At 47.8% G+C, this 18,818-nt stretch overlaps 1 protein-coding gene across 1 annotated transcript in view; it reads left to right on the forward strand.

The window, feature by feature from the left end:
• The window catches only part of SGSM3 (small G protein signaling modulator 3), a 154,701-nt gene that overhangs the window by 108,648 nt on the left and 27,235 nt on the right, over positions 1–18,818 (forward strand). The window contains exons 14-16 of the mRNA XM_063940730.1: positions 9–63; positions 559–608; positions 2,555–2,707. Coding sequence (XP_063796800.1) covers positions 9–63; positions 559–608; positions 2,555–2,707 — 258 coding nt within the window. The remainder of the gene's footprint in view (positions 1–8; positions 64–558; positions 609–2,554; positions 2,708–18,818) is intronic.

Genomic DNA, 18,818 nt, shown 5'->3' on the forward strand with positions numbered 1-18,818 from the left:
TTCTTTAGATAATTTCTCAGAAGGATGAGCACTGTTGGGTTGGAGAATTAAATGGGCTAAGAGGTAAATACATTTGTTTACTTATGCGGGCTTACTGCCCACATTTTTACTCTATTTCCGCATAACATTGCACAAGTTACATTGTTTTGTCCTCTCAAAAACTACATGTTGTGTTGTTGCATACCTGGAGGAGAACACACCATGGTGCAGACATCTAGCATTTTGGCGCAGTCAGAATGATGTGTTGCCACTGCATATTATAGTGCTGGTATGGAGAATCCATGAATTATCTAAACGTGTTTGGTGGCAGATCCCTTGCAATTAATGTTGGATAATACAATTGAAGGGGTTACAACCGTTCAGGCATGGTGTAAGGATTTGTCCCACAGTCATTGTTGGACAAAATAGACACGAAAACTAAATTTAGTGGTTGATAAACATGTGTCCTGACTCAGATGTCGCCAGATGTACAGTCACTCTCTAACGTTATCCATTACTATCAATTATTTTTATGTCCGTTACATTATGCAATGCTGTAACTCCATTAATGTTTTTCAGGCTGGTTTCCTGCAAAGTTTGTGGAGATTCTTGATGAAAGAAGTAAAGAGGTGAGAACAAGAGGGCTTTACAATTGAATTACATTGTGTCCATTGACCTAGCCACTTTTTATTATTTTTGTATACATAGTTCTATACTGTAGATAATTGTCTGTTGACCTGTGCCATCTTCTTTATGTCTATGTACAGTAGACGCCTGTTCCTTTTGTTTTTTTGAGTCTGGTACAGTCATAAATTGTTTAAAGGTAGATAAGGACCAATAACCCATATTGTCTTCCATTGACGTTTGTAAACAAACATAGTAAAATGTATACACAGATTACCCGCTAACTCTTCTCCTATCGCTTTTCTTTTGTTTTGCTCTCCTTCAAATACAAAATAATTATTTTGTAGTATAAATCCATAAACTGATCGATTGTTTTAAAACACCCCCATTTGTTATCGTTTTTAGCAAAATTTTATCAACTTAAATACAGTGAATAACCTGAAATGGTACTATAGTTAGGGGTAAACTGCAAAAGGTTCTAAAAAAAGAAAAGAAAAATAATGTAAATTTGAAAGTTATAGAGAAAAAAAGGCTTTTTTTCAAGCATCAACAATGATCAACAATAGCCCTTGATGCTGCAACAATGAAAAAAAAAGGCTGGTCTGGGCCATGTAGCACTACTAGTCGATTACTGAAAACTGGAAGAAGGTCTTATGAGCAGATTAATCTGAATATTACATTTTTGGTTCATCCCGCAAGGTTTATGTATGCAGTTGAGTAGGCAAAATGATGGCTCCTTGGTGTTTGAAGTTTATTTACTAAGTGGTGGCTTGTAAAAGCCCAAAATTTAAAGGTTGTTATTTAAAGCATGTCCCTTTTACATTTTTGGCTGACACTCTGAAAGACGCTGCTTACTAAATAAACCCCTGTGACCCAACTGTCAAACATAGAGGAAGTAGCATGATGTCTGGGGATTTTTTTGCTGCATCTTGAGTTAGCAACTTGTAGAGTGACAGGTCCCCTGGACCACTAGGGCTACTACAGCATTTTGTAGCACCTTACAATAACCCTGTTTTACCCCTGACTGGTCAATTGTTTAACTTACAGCAGGCTGATGACGCAAAACATACCTCCAAGCTATGTCAGATCTACCTGTGAGGAAAAGAACAAGATGGTAGTCTTCAAATATTGGAATGGCCAGCTCAAACCCCATCAAGCTGGTTTGAGTTGAACTGAACAGTAGGGTGACAGCAAAGCAGCCTACAAAGGATTCTGTATAAAATCCCAACTGTCGGGACCGCGGCGGATGAAATACCGACGCCAGAATCCCGACAATCGGAATCCCTATCTTGAGTGCAGTGTGTCCTTGCCACACTTCGGGCCTGGTTTCGACCTTCGGACGCCACACTAAGCTATTCCCCCTCAGGCGGTGGCGTGGACCACCACCCAAGTGGGATCCTGACTGCTGGCATTTAAACGGGTGTCGGGATAAAGGGCATCTCTAATTCGACCGCCAGGATCCCAACAGTCTGGAAATTAACTGTGTCCCCCTGCAAATGCCACGCATATGTAGGAACTTCTGCAACAGTTTTTGGAGGAACTTCTCAAACAATATTCGATTTCATACAAAGAATGCCACGGGTGTGTTCTGTGACTATGGGCCGGATGTAATAATACCCCAGTTCGGCGGCCGTGCAGGATGCTGGCCGAACTCGGCCTGTTTATTAAAGGGACAATCACTTACAAGGCATGGTTTTGCCTTGTAACTGACGGGCGTCATTACCCCTTATCTGCAAAAGATGGCTACTTTGAGAAATCAAATTTTGAATATATTTTGTTAAACAAAATGATTCTATGAAATCTCCTTTATCATTGAGACATTAAGCTTCATAACTTTCAAAAAAACTATAACAATGGTGGTGTTTTGATTGATAGTGTAGATTAAGTTTTGTATTCAGGCCTTGCATTTACCAGGAACATAACTCAATGTTGTCACTACATTTTAACATAGTATTCGGTTGCTGGGGATGACACTGTGACAGAAGGAATCACAGACTTGGTTCGGGGAACATTATGTCCTAGCATTAAAGCTATATTTGAACATGGGCTGAAGAAGCCATCTCTGTTGGGAGGACCATGCCATCCTTGGCTCTTTATCGAGGAGGTAAGAATTGCTCACACCTGCTGCAAGCAATACTAACAATAGAGTGGAATGATAGAGAATGTCCGCCTTCTGTTGCATCGGTTGTTAGCAGTGAAGACTTTTTTTGTCTTGCACTGTATAGGCTGGCAGGATACATCCACTGGGTCTGTTCTTAAATAGAGTGCAGCAGTTATTGCTGTGATACATTCAGATCAGCGCTTTTTCATATGGGGTAGAGAGTACGTTGGTTACATTTAGGAAACGGATACTTGTGCAGGTGAGAGAGTACTCATGGAAGATATGTTTGTTCTTCTCTATATCCCACGGTCAAAAGCATTCTCCACTGAATCACCGCCTATCTATGTCAAATTTTGAATAGAAACACTCTATACAGTACATATCAAAAGAATTACAAAAAATGTTTTCTAACTTTTCTCTGACGTCCTAGTGGATGCTGGGAACTCCGTAAGGACCATGGGGAATAGCGGCTCCGCAGGAGTCTGGGCACATCTAAAGAAAGCTTTAGGATCACCTGGTGTGCACTGGCTCCTCCCCCTATGACCCTCCTCCAAGCCTCAGTTAGATCTCTGTGCCCGAACGAGAAGGGTGCACACTAGGGGCTCTCCTGAGCTCTTTGTGAAAGTTTTAGTTAGGTTTATTATTTTCAGTGAGACCTGCTGGCAACAGGCTCACTGCATCGAGGGACTAAGGGGAGAAGAAGCGAACTCACCTGCGTGCAGAGTGGATTGGGCTTCTTGGCTACTGGACATTAGCTCCAGAGGGACGATCACAGGTTCAGCCTGGATGGGTCCCGGAGCCGCGCCACCGGCCCCCTTACAGAGCCAGAAGAGCGAAGAGGTCCGGAAAATCGGCGGCAGAAGACGATCCTGTCTTCAGATAAGGTAGCGCACAGCACCGCAGCTGTGCGCCATTGCTCTCAGCACACTTCACACTCCGGTCACTGAGGGTGCAGGGCGCTGGGGTGGCAGCGTCCTGAGACGCAATAAATCGATAAAAACCTTATATGGCTAAAATAAATGCATCACATATAACTCCTGGGCTATATGGATGCATTTAAGCCCTGCCAAAACATACAGAAAAACGGATGATAAGGACGCCGAGAAAGGGGCGGAGCCTATCTCCTCAGCACACTGGCGCCATTTTCCCTCACAGCTCAGTTGGAGGGAAGCTCCCTGGCTCTCCCCTGCAGTCACTACACTACAGAAAGGGGTTAAAAAAGAGAGGGGGGCACAAATTAGGCGCAGTATAAACAATACAGCAGCTATAAAGGGAAAAACACTTATATAAGGTTATCCCTGTATATATATAGCGCTCTGGTGTGTGCTGGCAAACTCTCCCTCTGTCTCCCCAAAGGGCTAGTGGGGTCCTGTCCTCTATCAGAGCATTCCCTGTGTGTGTGCTGTGTGTCGGTACGTTTGTGTCGACATGTATGAGGAGAAAAATGATGTGGAGGCGGAGTAGAGTGTCTAAAATAGTGTTGTCACCCCCTAGGGGGTCGACACCTGAGTGGATGTACTGTTGAAATTACGTGACAGTGTCAGCTTTGTATTAAAGACAGTGGTTGACATGAGACAGCCGGCTACTCAGCTTGTGCATGTCCAGACGTCTCATACAGGGGCACTAAAGCGGCCGTTACCTCAGATACAGACGCCGACACGGATACTGACTCCTGTGTCGACGGTGAAGAGACAACCGTGATTTCCAATAGGGCCACACATTGCATGATTGAGGCAATGGAAAATGTTTACACTTTTCTGATAATATGAATACCACCAAAAAAGGGGTATTATGTTTGGTGAGGAAAAACTTCCTGTAGTTTTCCTGAATCTGAGAAATAAAATGAGGTGTGTGATGATGCGTGGGTTTCCCCCCGATAACAATTGATAATTTCTAAAAAGTTATTGGCAGTATACCTTTTCCCGCCAGAGGTTAGGGTGCGTTGGGAAACACCCCCTAGGGGGGATAAGGCGCTCACACGCTTGTAAGAACAAGGGCTCTATCCTCTCCTGAGATGGCCGCCCTTAAGGATCCTGCTGATAGAAAGCAGGAGGATATCCTAAAAGGTATTTACACACATACTGGTGTTATACTGCGACCAGCAATCGCCTCAGCCTGGATGTGCAGTGCTGGGTTGGCGTGGTCGGATTCCCTGACTGGAAATATTGATATCCTAGATAAGGACAGTATATTATTGCCTATAGAGCAATTAAAAGATGCATTTATATATATGCATGATGCACAGCGGAATATTTGCCGACTGGCATCAAGTATAAGTGCGTTGTCCAATTCTACCAGTAAAGTGGTCAGGTGATGCGGATTCCAAACGGCATTTGGAAGTATTGCCTTAAAAAAAGGGGATGTACCCCTGGTCGCCTCTCAAAATAAGACGCCGTATTATCAGGCGCAGTCCTGGTTGGCAAGCGGACAAAAGGGTTCCTCTTTTCTGCACGTGACAGAGGGAGAGGAAAATGGCTGCAGAGATCAGCCAGTTCCCAGGAACAGAAACCCTTTTCTGCCTCTGCCAAGCCCTCAGTATGACGCTAGGGCTTTACAAGTTCAGGCACGGTGGGGGCCCGTTCTCAATGAATTTCAGTGCGCAGTGGGCTCACTCGCAAGTAGACCCCTGGATCCTTCAGGTAATATTTTCAGGGGTACAAATTGGAATTCGAGACGTATTCCCCTCGCCGTTTCCAAAAGTCTGTTTTACCGACGTCTCCCGCTGACAGGGAGGCAGTTTTGGAAGCCATTCACAAACTGTATTCCCAGCAGGTGATAATTAAGGTACCCCTCCTGCAACAGGGAACGGGGTATTATTCCACACTATTGTGGTACCGAAGCCAGACGGCTCGGTGAGACCGATTTTAAAATCTAAAATCTTTGAACACTTACATACAGAGGTTCAAATTCAAAATTGAGTCACTCAGAGCAGTGATTGCAAACCTGGAAGAAGGGGACTACATGATGTCTCGGGACATCAAGGATGCTTACCTTCATGTCAAAATTTACCCTTCTCACCAAGGGTATCTCAGGTTATGGTACAGAACTGTCACTATCCGTTCAGACGCTGCCGTAGGGATGGTCCACGGCACCCCGGGTCTTTACTGAAGTAATGACCGAAATGATGATATTCCTTCGAAGGAAGGGAATTTTAGTTATCCTTTACTTGGACGATTCCCTGATAAGGGTAAGATCCAGGGAACAGTTGGAGATCGGTGTAGCGCTATCTCAGGTAGTGTTGCGGCAGCACGATTGGATTCTCAATATTCCAAATTCGCAGCTGGTTCCAAAGACTTGTCTTCTGTTCCTAGGGATGATCCAGGACACAGTCCAGAAAGAAGGTGTTTCTCCCGGAGGAGAAAGCCAGGGAGTTATCCGAGCTAGTCAGGTACCTCCTAAAACCGAACCAAGTCTCAGTGCATCAATGCACAAGGGTTCTGGGTAAAAATGGTGGCTTCCTACGAAGCAATCCCATTCGGCAGATTCCACGCAAGACTTTCCAGTGGAACCTACTGGACAAATGGTCCGGGTCGCATCTTCAGATGCATCAGCGGATAACCCTGTCACCAGGGACAAGGGTATCCCTCCTGTGGTGGTTGCAGAGTGCTCATCTTCTAGAGGGCCGCAGATTCGGCATTCAGGACTGGGTCCTGGTGACCACGGATGCCAGCCTGCGAGGCTGGGGAGCAGTCACACAGGGAAGGAATATCCAGGGCTTATGGTCAAGCCTGGAGACATCACTTCACATAAATATCCTGAAGCTAAGGGCCATTTACAATGCTCTAAGCTTAGCAAGACCTCTGCTTCAAGGTCAGCCGGTGTTGATCCAGTCGGACAACATTACGGCAGTCACCCACGTAAACAGACAGGGTGCCACAAGAAGCAGGAGGGCAATGGCAGAAGCTGCAAGGATTCTTCGCTGGGCGAAAAACCATGTGATAGCACTGTCAGCAGTTTTCATTCCGGGAGTGGACAACTGGGAAGCAGATTTCCTCAGCACGACCTCCACCCGGGAGAGTAGGGACTTCACCCAGAAGTCTTCCACATGATTATAAACCGTTGGGAAAAACTCGACAGGTATTGCGCCAGGTCAAGGGACCCTCAGGCAATAGCTGTAGATGCTCTGGTAACACCGTGGGTGTACCAATCAGTGTATGGGTTCCCTCCTCTGCCTCTCATACCCAAGGTACTGAGATTGATAAGATGGAGAGGAATAAGCACTATGTTAGTGGCTCCGGATTGGCCAAGAAGGACTTGGTAACCGGAACTTCAAGAGATGCTCACGGAGGATCCGTGGCCTCTACCTCTAAGAAGGGACCTGCTTCAGCGGGGACCTTGTCTGTTCCAAGACTTGCCGCGGCTGCGTTGACGGCATGGCGGTTGAACGCCGGATCCTGAAGGAAAAAGGCATTCCGGATGAAGTCATCCCTATCCTGTTCAAGGCCGGGAAGGATGTAACCGCAAAACATTATCACCGCATTTGGCGAAAATATGTTGCGTGGTGCGAGGTCAGTAAGGCTCGACGGAGGAAATTCAACTGGGTCGATTCCTACATTTCCTGCAAACAGGAGTATCTATGGGCCTAAAATTGGGGTCCATTAAGGTTCAAATTTCGGCTCTGTCGATTTTCTTCCAAAAAAGAACTAGCTTCAGTCCCTGAAGTTCAGACGTTTGTTAAAGGGGTACTGCATATACAGCCTCCTTTTGTGCCTTCAGTGGCACTTTGGGATCTCAAGGTGGTTTTTGGGTTCCAAAAGTCACATTGGTTTTACCCACTTAAATCTGTGGAGTTAAAATATCTCACAGAAAAAGTGGTCATGCTGTTGGCTCTGGCCTGGGCCAGGCGCGTGTCAGAATTGGTGGCTTTATCCTGTAAAAGCCCTTATCTGATTTTCCATTCGGACAGGGCGGAATTGAGGACTCGTCCTCAGTTTCTCCCTAAGGTGGTTTCAGCGTTCACCTGAACCAAACCTATTGTGGTGCCTGCGGCTACTAGGGACTTGGAGGACTCCAAGTTGCTAGACGTTGTCAGGACCCGGAAAATATATGTTTCCAGGACGACTGGAGTCAGGAAATCTGACTCGCTGTTTATCCTGTATGCACCCAACTAGCTGGGTGCTCCTGCTTCTAAGCAGACTATTGCTCGTTGGATTTGTAGTACAATTCAGCTTGCACATTCTGTGGCAGGCCTGCCACAGCGGAAAAATCTGTAAATGCCCACTCCACAAGGAAGGTGGGCTCATCTTGGGCAGCTGCCTGAGGGGTCTCGGCTTTACAACTTTGCCGAGCAGTTACTTGGTCAGGAGCAAATACGTTTGTAAAATTCTACAAATTTGATACCCTGGCTGAGGAGGACCGGGAGTTCTCTCATTGGGTGCTGCAGAGTCATCCGCACTCTCCCGCCCGTTTGGGAGCTTTGGTATAATCCCCATGGTCCTTACGGAGTTCCCAGCATCCACTAGGACGTCAGAGAAAATAAGAATTTACTTACCGATAATTCTATTTCTCGTAGTCCGTAGTGGATGCTGGGCGCCTATCCCAAGTGCGGATTGTCTGCAATACTGGTACATAATTATTGTTACCAAAAAATTCGGGTTATTGCTGTAGTGAGCCATCTTTTCTAGAGGCTCCTCTATTATCATGCTGTTAACCGGGTTCAGATCACAAGTTGTACAGTGTGATTGGTGTGGCTGGTATGAGTCTTACCCGGGATTCAAAATCCTTCCTTATTGTGTACGCTCGTCCGGGCACAGTATCCTAACTGAGGCTTGGAGGAGGGTCATAGGGGGAGGAGCCAGTGCACACCAGGTGATCCTAAAGCTTTCTTTAGATGTGCCCAGACTCCTGCGGAGCCGCTATTCCCCATGGTCCTTACGGAGTTCCCAGCATCCACTACGGACTACGAGAAATAGAATTATCGGTAAGTAAATTCTTATTATTATACTGATTTCTCGAGCATCCATAATGGATATTGGGGACACATTAGTACGAGGCGGTATAGACGAGGTCCAAAGGAGCCAGTGCACTTTAACTTTCTTCCACTGGGTGTGATGGTTCCTCTCCCCTATACCCCTTCCTACAGGCAGTTTAGAAAAAAAGTGCCCTCAGGAGAGGATGCACACTCTGCTAGCTCCAGTGTTTTTCTTCATTTTATTTTAGACTTTTTTTTTCCGGTATGCTGTTTGGGCAGCAGCCTACCTGCGCTGCGGGAGTTAGGGGAGGGGACGGTCACCGGCCTCCTGAGGTGCAGAGCCGCTTCCCCACTGCAGGACCACCGTCCTGATGGGTTGTTTGTTCAGCGGGGCACTGCGCCTTGGCTGTCGCAACCGTAGCACAACACACACACATAACATAGCCGGAAGGTGATCGTCGTTGGTGAGTACACACTGGGGGCCCTGCTAGGGGGGTCCCCCGGTTCTTGGTGCAGCAGCAGCGCAGGTGAGGCATATGGTCTTTACCAAGCATTCATGTATAGCTACAGCAGGTTTAGGAGACAGGGCCAGTATAAATATATATAGGTAGCTCCAGCGCCATTACGGGGGGCGGAGCTACATCAGAGCATGATCAGCGGCATTTTGGCGCCTTCCTCTGTATAAGCAGCAGCAGCCTTACACAGCTCCTCCAGACTGTCACACGCTGGATCACTGGTACAGGGTGTTTAGTTAGGTGGAGAGCCGTTATTTGTGCACAGATTAATTCCTCTGAGGGATTTACATTGTAAAAACAGTTCTCGCTGATAGATTAAAATGCTGACAACCTCACTGGGGCTCTGCAGCATGGTGTGTGCTGGGTCCTCTCTTATACCCCTTTTCCACTAGCTCAAAAAACACTGGTAAATTCACGGGGGTGCCCATTTACCCATGTTTTCTGCTAGTGGAAAAGGGTCCCTCTGCAAAAACCAAGATCAAGTGATCCGGGAATCCTACCCGGGTAGCTTACTGGGTTGAACTCGGGTAGCTTACCGGGTTGAACACGAGTTCAACCCGGTAAGCTGTGCAGTGTTAACGGAAGCCGTGTCGATGCAATACGGCTCCCGTTCCCAGTGTATGGAAGGGCGGCGCTGGGAGATCATGTGATCTCCCAGCGCCGCCCCTGCCGCGTCGCCAGCAGCGTCACCAACCTGGCAATATGGGGGAAAAGGGGTGGTATTTGTGTCTCCTCTCACATGCAATAGGGCAGGCTTGCATTGTTATCAGTCTGTTGTATATGTACTGTGTGTTTTCATAATGGTAAAACAAAAGTTATGCAGTGTGTGTCATACCAGATTTTCCCCTCCCTCATCTGATTCCATATCATGTGAGCAGTGTAGTCAATCCTCACAAAATGCTGAGGACCATGACGGGGAGAGTCATGAGCCCACCTGGCTGGGGGCTATCAAAACTATGATGTCTGATATGTCATCTTAGCTCACTGCCAATGCTAATAATACACATGAACTGCAAAAAGCAGTAGCAGATCTAGCTGCCAGGGCTGATGTCCCCCATCTCCCCAAGGGGTGCAATTCCAAGTAAGGTGGTCTGCCGGTCTGCCCAAGAGGCCCTACTTCCGATCAACATCCTGGAACTTTGGGATATCTACAATGCCTTGATTCAGGCCTCCCTTCTGCTCCAGGATCAAGCAATTCAGGTACAGTCGGACAACGCCGCGGCTGTGGCGTACATCAATCGACAAGGAGGGACAAAAAGCAGGGCCTGCATGAGAGAAGTATCAAGGATACTCCTTTGGGTGGAACGAAATGCAATGGCACTGTCCGCAATCTTCATTCCAGGAGTAGACAACTGGGAAGCAGACTTCCTAAGTCACAACGATCTCCACCCAGGGGAGTGGGGCCTACATCCTCAAGTATTTCAGCTGATCATCGACCGGTGGGGTTGCCCCCAGATCGACTTGATGGCATCTTGCATCAACAAGACACTTTGCTCCTATTGCTCGCGAACCAGAGACCCTCAGGCGTGCGCAGTGGATGCACTGACATCGCCTTGGCCTTACCGGCTGGTCTACGTATTTCCTCCGATTCCGTTGATCCCGAAGGTGCTCAAGAGGATCCAGCATCAAGGAGTACAAGCAATTCTGCTTGCCCCGGATAGCGTGGTACACGGATCTTCTGGACATGTCGGTTGAAGACCCTTGGCCTCTACCACTCAGAAGAGATCTTCAACAAGGACCATTTGTCTACCCAGACTTACGGCGTCTTCGTTTGATGGCACGGAGGTTGAGCGGAACATCCTAGCTCACAAGGGACTTTCCACAAAGGTTATTGCAACCATGGTTCAGGCCAGGAAACCTGTGACGTCAAAACACTATCATCATATCTGGAGGAGATATGTCTCTTGGTGCGAGGAACGCACGTATCCGCCTGCAGTGTTTCACTTGTGACGTTTTCTGCAGGCTGGTGTGGATAAGGGCTAACGTCTGGGTTCCATTTAGGTCCAGATTTCAGCTCTCTCCATTTTCTTTCAGAAGAAACTGGTAGTATTGGCAGAAGTTCATACCTTCTTGCAAGGAGTACTCCATATCCAACCTCCCTTTGTGCCGCCTACGGCACCCTGGGATTTGGATGTAGTGTTGAAATTTCTACAGTCCTCCTGGTTTGAACCTCTGATGACGGTAGAAGACAAGTACCTCACGTGGAAAACGGTGATCTTACTGGCCCTGGCTTCTGCTAGATGTGTCTCAGAATTGGAGGCCTTATCGTATAAAAGTCCATACTTGGTCTTTTACGAGAACAGAGCGGAGCTCCGGAATAGACAGAAATTCCTGCCAAATGTTGTCTCCGCGTTTTCATCTGAATCAACCTATTATGATTCCGTCCTGTTCTGACGCTTCTGCTCCTCTGTAGACATTGGATGCTGTGCGTGCCTTGAAGATCTACGTCAAGCGTACAGCTCAGATCAGGAAAACTGATACCATGTTTGTGCTCTATGATGCGCAGAAACAGGGTTGCCCTGCTTCCAAGCAGTCCATTGCTAGTTGGATTTGACTTACTATCCAACAGGCCTATGTATCGGCAGGTTCCAGTATGAATGGTCGACAATGTTAAGGTCGACCACTATTGGTCGACGTGGACTAATGGTTGATACATGAAAATGGTCGACACATGAAAAGGTTGACATGAGTTTTTTTACTTTTTTTGATGTCGTTTTATGTGTAAAGTGACGGGGAACCCCAATTAGTGCACTGCGTCCCCTCGCATGGCTCGCTTTGCTCGCCATGCTTCAGGCAAGGTTACCGTTCCCAATCGTAGTCCACGTGGATCCGAAAGTATGAAAAAGTTCCAAAAAAGGGAAAAAACTCATGTCAACCATTTTCATGTGTCGACCATTTGTCCATGTCGACCATGTCAATGTCGACCAATAGTGGTCGACCTTAACATTGTCGACCATCTGACCGGATACCGTCTCGGTAGCCTTACCAACTCCTAAGTCTCTAAAAGCCCACTCTACTAGATCGGTGGGCTCTTCCCGGGCAGATGCCCGTGGAGTTTCGGCCTTATAACTGTACCGGGACACTACCTGGTCGGGGAAGAACACCTTTGTGAATTTCTACAAGTTTGATACCCTGGCCAAAAAGGATACCCAGTTTGGGCAGGCGGTGCTGCAGATGTCTCCGCACGTTCCCACCTGTTCTGGAAGCTTTGGGACATCCCCATCGTACTAATGTGTCCCCAGTATCCCTTGTGGATGCTAGAGAGAGGATTTTAAATACCTACCGGTACATCCTTTTCTTGTAGTCCATAAGGGATATTGGGCGCCCGCCTCTGTGCGGTGACTTTCTGCAGGTTCTCTGTTATATGTTACAGGTTCAGCCGTTTATGTTGCCAGCCGTTGCTGGCCCAGTTGTGTTTATGGTGTGCTGGTGTGTAAATCTCACCACACTTCTCGTTGGTGTGTTCCTTCTCTCAAGTATGTAATTTCTCCTTCGGGCACTGTTTTACCTATAACTGCCTGTGGGAGTGGTCATAGAGGGGAGGAGCCAGCACACCCAGTGGAAGAAATTTAAAGTGCCCTGGCTCCTTTGGACCCCGTCTATACCCCATCGTACTAAGGGGGTCATTCCGAGTTGATCACTCGCTAGCAGTTTTTAGCAGCCGTGCAAACGCATTGTCGCCGCCCACTGGGGGAGTGTATTTTCGCTTTGCAGAAGTGCGAAAGCTTGTGCAGCAGAGCACCTGCAAATCTTTTTGTGCAAAACAAGACCAGCCCTGTAGTTACTCTTCGTGTGCGTTTATTCTAACGACGGAGGGACGGCTTTTGACGTCACATAACCGCCCAGCGACGCCTGCATTTTTTCTGCCACACCTGCGTTTTCTCAGCCATGCCTGCGTTTTCTCTGCCACGCCTGCGTTTTTCTAAGCACTCCCTGAAAACGGTCAGTTGACACCCAGAAACGCCCACTTCATGTCAGTCTTCCTGTGTTCGGCCGTGCGACTGGAATGTTCGTTACACTCTGTGCAAACCCACGATGCTCATTGTACCCATACAACGCGCCTGCGCATTGCGGTGCATGCACAGAAATGCAGATTTTTTGCCTGATCGCTGCGCTTCGAACAACAGCTAGCGATTACCTCGGAATGACCCCCTAAGTCTCCCCAATATCCCTTATGGACTATGAGAAAAGGATTTACTGGTAGGTATTTAAAATCCTAATTTTATGCTAATGAAGATGCTAAGGAGAATGTGCTCTGTATAGGGCAGCATGGTGGCACAATGGTTAGCTCTGATGCCTCACTGCATTGTTGCCATGGATGTGATTCCCACCAGAGCCTTGTCTGTGTGGAGTGTGTATATTCTCAGTGGCTTCCTCAAACAAACCAGAAACATACTGGTAGGGTAATTGGCATCTGACTCTGGTCATGTGTGCCCATGTGATAGGGAATACAGACTGTAAGTGCCAATGGCGGAAAGGACTAATGTGAATGACTAAATATTCCATGTAAAGTGCATAATATGTGTGCACTACATAAACAGTATAAGGAACAACTTTAGATATTGGCAACTGCAGGAAGCACCTATTTCTCTTGCATGATCCAAGTTCTTGATTTATATGTATTCAAAAGGATGTGCCCACTTGTTTTATGTCAGTTTTATAATGTGTTCCTGATGAGAATGAAGTCCTGGCATATCTAGATATGAGGAACCTGTTGGAATCTAATACCCCTTTTCCACTAACGAGCACGGGTCGCAGCCGGGAGCCTGACACGGGAGCTGCCCCCTGCTGCGACCCGTGCTCGGTCCCTTTTGCCATTAGCAGTCACAACCCGGCAAATGCCGGGTTGGTGACGCTTCTAGTGACACGGCAGGGGCGGCGCAGGGAGATCACATGATCTCCCAGCGCCGCCTTCCCTATGCACTGTGAACGGGAGCCGTGTCACCTCGACACGGCTCCCGTTCACACTAGACAGCTAGCCGGGTTGAACACGTGTTCAACCCGGCTAGCTACCAGGGTAGGATTCCCGGATCACTTGATCCGGGTTTACCCTTTTCCACTAGCAAAAAACACGGGTAAATGCGCGCCCCCGTGCATTTACCCGTGTTTTTTGAGCTAGTGGAAAAGGGGTATAATAATGAAGTATATTTCCCCTTCAGCCAGTGGACACGATCACTGTGGGGTTAAGCTGAGTAGTACTGGTGCACACAGCGCCACGCAGTGGATGCATAGAGAAATAAGATAGCAGTGTGTCGCCTAAGCTGGATACACAGTGCACACTTACACAATTATTACACCAATTTGCCAATAATCGGGTGCTCGGCCTGTTTTCTGTAAAATGTGTATGAACAATTGTTTATGCATTTCTTCGATAAACCGGAGAAATCATGTCCACAAATACAGTCCTTTGATTATCAGTCCTCCATTATCCCATATCCGGCAGTGCGTGGGCTTGTTTGGGGTCTGACCATATTTTCCACATTTCTCTAACGTCCTAGTGGATGCTGGGGACTCCGTCAGGACCATGGGGAATAGCGGCTCCGCAGGAGACAGGGCACAAAAGCAAGCTTTTAGGATCACATGGTGTGTACTGGCTCCTCCCCCTATGACCCTCCTCCAAGCCTCAGTTAGGTTTTTGTGCCCGTCCGAGAGGGTGCAATCTAGGTGGCTCTCCTAAAGAGCTGTTTAGAAAAGTTTTTTTTTAGGTTTCAATCTCAGTGATTCCTGCTGGCAACAGGATCACTGCATCGAGGGACTTTGGGGAGAGATTTCCAACTCACCTGCGTGCAGGATGGATTGGAGTCTTAGGCTACTGGACACTTAGCTCCAGAGGGAGTCGGAACACAGGTCAGCCTGGGGTTCGTCCCGGAGCCGCGCCGCCGATCCCCCTTACAGACGCTGAAGAGACGGCAGAACGGAGGTCCGGAAAACAGGCGGCAGAAGACTCCACAGTCTTCATGAAGGTAGCGCACAGCACTGCAGCTGTGCGCCATTGTTGTCACACGGCTCACTGACTCAGTCACGGAGGGTGCAGGGCGCTGCTGGGGGCGCCCTGGGCAGCAATATAATTACCTTTAGTGGCAAAATAAATACATCACATATAGCCATTAAGGCTATATGTATGTATTTTAACCCAGGCCAGTTTATTAAAAACCGGGAGAAGAAGCCCGCCGGAAAAGGGGCGGAGCTTATTCTCCTCAGCACTCAGCGCCATTTTCCTGCTCAGCTCCGCTGGTGAGGAAGGCTCCCAGGACTCTCCCCTGCACTGCACTACAGAAACAGGGTAACAAAGAGAAGGGGGGCATAAATTGGCGATATTTATATATTAAGAGCGCATATATAGTAAACAACACCTTCTAGGGTTGTTTATATACATTTATAGCGCTTTTGGTGTGTGCTGGCAAACTCTCCCTCTGTCTCCCCAAAGGGCTAGTGGGTCCTGTCCTCTATCAGAGCATTCCCTATGTGTGTGCTGTATGTCGGTACGTGTGTGTCGACATGTATGAGGAAAATATTGGTGAGGAGGCGGAGCAAATTGCCTGTAATGGTGATGTCACTCTCTAGGGAGTCGACACCGGAATGGATGGCTTATTTATGGAAATTACGTGACAATGTCAACACGCTGCAAGCCGGTTGACGACATGAGAGGGCCGGCGAACAAATTAGTATCTGTCCAGGCGTCTCAAACACCGTCAGGGGCTGTAAAATGCCCATTTACCTCAGTCGGTCGACACAGACCCAGACACGGACACTGATTTCAGTGTCGACGGTGAAGAAACAAACGTATTTTCTTTTAGGGCCACACGTTAAGGGCAATGAAGGAGGTGTTACATATTTCTGATACTCCAAGTACCACAAAAAAGGGTATTATGTGTGAGGTGAAAAAACTACCTGTAGTTTTTCCTGAATCAGATAAATTAAATGAAGTGTGTGATGATGCGTGGGTTTTCCCCGATAGAAAATTATTGGCGGTATACCCTTTCCCGCCAGAAGTTAAGGCGCGGTGGGAAACACCCCTCAGGGTGGATAAGGCGCTCACACGCTTATCAGAACAAGTGGCGGTACCATCTACGGATAGGGCCGTACTTAAGGAGCCAGCTGATAGGAGGCTGAAAAATATCCTAAAAAGTATACACACACATGCTGGTGTTATACTGCGACCAGCGATCGCCTCAGCCTGGATGTGCAGAGCTGAGGTGGCTTGGTCGGATTCCCTGACTAAAAATATTGATACCTTTGACAGGGACAGTATTTTATTGACTATAGAGCATTTAAAGGATGCATTTCTATATATGCGAGATGCGCAGAGGGATATTTGCACTCTGGCATCAAGAGTAAATGCGATGTCCATATCTGCAAGAAGATGTTTATGGACACGACAGTGGTCAGGTGATGCAGATTCCAAACGGCACAAAGATGTATTGCCGTATAAAGGGGAGGAGTTATTTGGGGTCGGTCCATGGGACCTGGTGGCCAGGGCAACTGCTGGAAAATCCACCGTTTTTTACCCTAAGTCACATCTCTGCAGAAAAAGACACCGTCTTTTCAGCCTCAGTCCTTTCGTCCCTATAAGAGTCATATCTGCCCAGGGATAGAGGAAAGGGAAGAAGACTGCAGCAGGCAGCCCATTCCCAGGAACAGAAGCCCTCCACCGCTTCTACCAAGTTCTCAGCATGACGCTGGGACCGTACAGGACCCCTGGATCCTACAAGTAGTATCCAAGGGGTACAGATTGGAATGTCGAGAGGTTTCCCCCCTCGCAGGTTCCTGTAGTCTGCTGTACCAATGTCTCCCTCCGACAGGGAGGCAGTATTGAAAACAATTCACAAGCTGTATTCCCAGCAGGTGATAATAAAATTACCCCTCCGACAACAAGGAAAGGGGTATTACTCCACACTATATGGTGGTACTGAAGGCTAGGTGAGACCTATTCTAAATCTGAAAAATTTGAACACTTACAAGGGTTCAAATCCAGATAGAGTCACTCAGAGCAGTGATAGCAAAGAACAAGGGGACTATATGGTGTCCCGGGACATCAGGGATGCTTACCTCCATGTCCCAAAATTTGCCTTTTCTCACCAAGGGTACCTCAAGTTCGTGGTACAGAACTGTCACTATCAGTTTCAAGACGATGCCGTTGGATTGTCCAAGGCACCCCGGGGTCCTTACCAAGGTAATGACCGAAAGGAGGATTCGTCTTCAAAGAAAATGGACGACCTCCTGATAAGAACAAGGTCCAGAGAACAGTTGGAGGTCGGAGTAGCACTATCTCAAGTAGTTCTACGACAGCACGGGTGGATTCTAAATATTCCAAAACCGCAGTTGTTCCGACGACACGTCTGCTGGTCCTAGGGATGATTTTGGACACAGTCCAGGAAAAGGTGTTTCTCCCAGAGGAGAAAGCCAGGGAGTTATCCGAGCTAATCGGGATCCTCCTAAAACCAGGAAAAGTGTCAGTGCATCATTGCACAAGAGTCCTGGTAAAAAATGGTGGCTTATTACGAAGCGCTTCCATTCGGCAGATTTCACGCAAGAACTCTTCAGTGGGATCTGCTGGACAAATGGTCCGGATCGCATCTTCAGATGCATCAGCGGATAACCCTATATCCAAGGACAAGGGTGTCTCTCCTGTGGTGATTACAGAGTGCTCATCTTCTAGAGGGCCGCAGATTCGGCATTCAGGATTGGATGCTCGTGACCACGGAGGCCAGCCTGAGAGGCTGGGGAGCAGTCACACAAGGAGTGTGATCAAGTCTGGAGAATTCTCTCCACATAAATATACTGGAGCTAAGAGCAAATTTATAATGCTCTAAGCTTAGCAAGACCTCTGCTTCAAGGTCAGCCGGTATTGATCCAGTGGGATAACATCACGGCAGTCGCCCACGTAAACAGAAAGGGCGGCACAAGAAGCAGGAGGGCAGTGGCAAAACTGCAAGGATTTTTCGCTAGGCGGAAAATCATGTGATAGCACTGTCAGCAGTGTTCATTCCGGGAGTGGACGACTGGGAAGCAGACTTCCTCAGCAGGCACGACCTCCACCCGGGAGAGTGGGAACTTCATCGGGAAGTTTTCCGCATGATTGGGAACCGTTGGGAAAGACCAAAGGTGGACATGATGGCGTCCCGCCCGAACAAAAAATGGGACAGGTATTGCGCCAGGTCACGAGACCTTCAGGCGATAGCTGTGGACGTCCTGGTAACACCGTGGGTGTAACAGTCGGTGTATGTGTTCCCTCCTCTGCTTCTCATAACCAAGGTATTGAGAATTAAAAGACATAGAGGAGTAAGAACTATACTCGTGGCTCCGGATTGGCCAAGAGGGACTTGGTAACCGGAACTTCAAGAGATGCTCACAGAGGACTAATGGCCTCGGGAGCTAAGAAGGGATTTGCTTTCGGCAATTACCATGTCTGTTCCAAGAGGAACCGTGGCATCGGCCTTTAAGAAAGGACCTGCTCCAGCAGGGACCTTGTCTGTTCCAAGACTTACCGCGACTGCGTTTGACGGCATGGCGGTTTGAACGCCGGATCCTAAGGGAAAAGGCATTCCGGAAGAGGTCATACCTACCCTGGTCAAAGCCAGGAAGGAGGTGACCGCACAACGTTATCACCACATGTGGTAAAAATATGTTGCGTGGGTGAGGCCAGGAAGGCCCCACGAAAAAAAAATAAAAAAAATTTCAACTAGGT

Source organism: Pseudophryne corroboree, chromosome 9 (genome assembly GCF_028390025.1).
Source record: "Pseudophryne corroboree isolate aPseCor3 chromosome 9, aPseCor3.hap2, whole genome shotgun sequence".
Lineage (NCBI taxonomy): Eukaryota > Metazoa > Chordata > Amphibia > Anura > Myobatrachidae > Pseudophryne > Pseudophryne corroboree.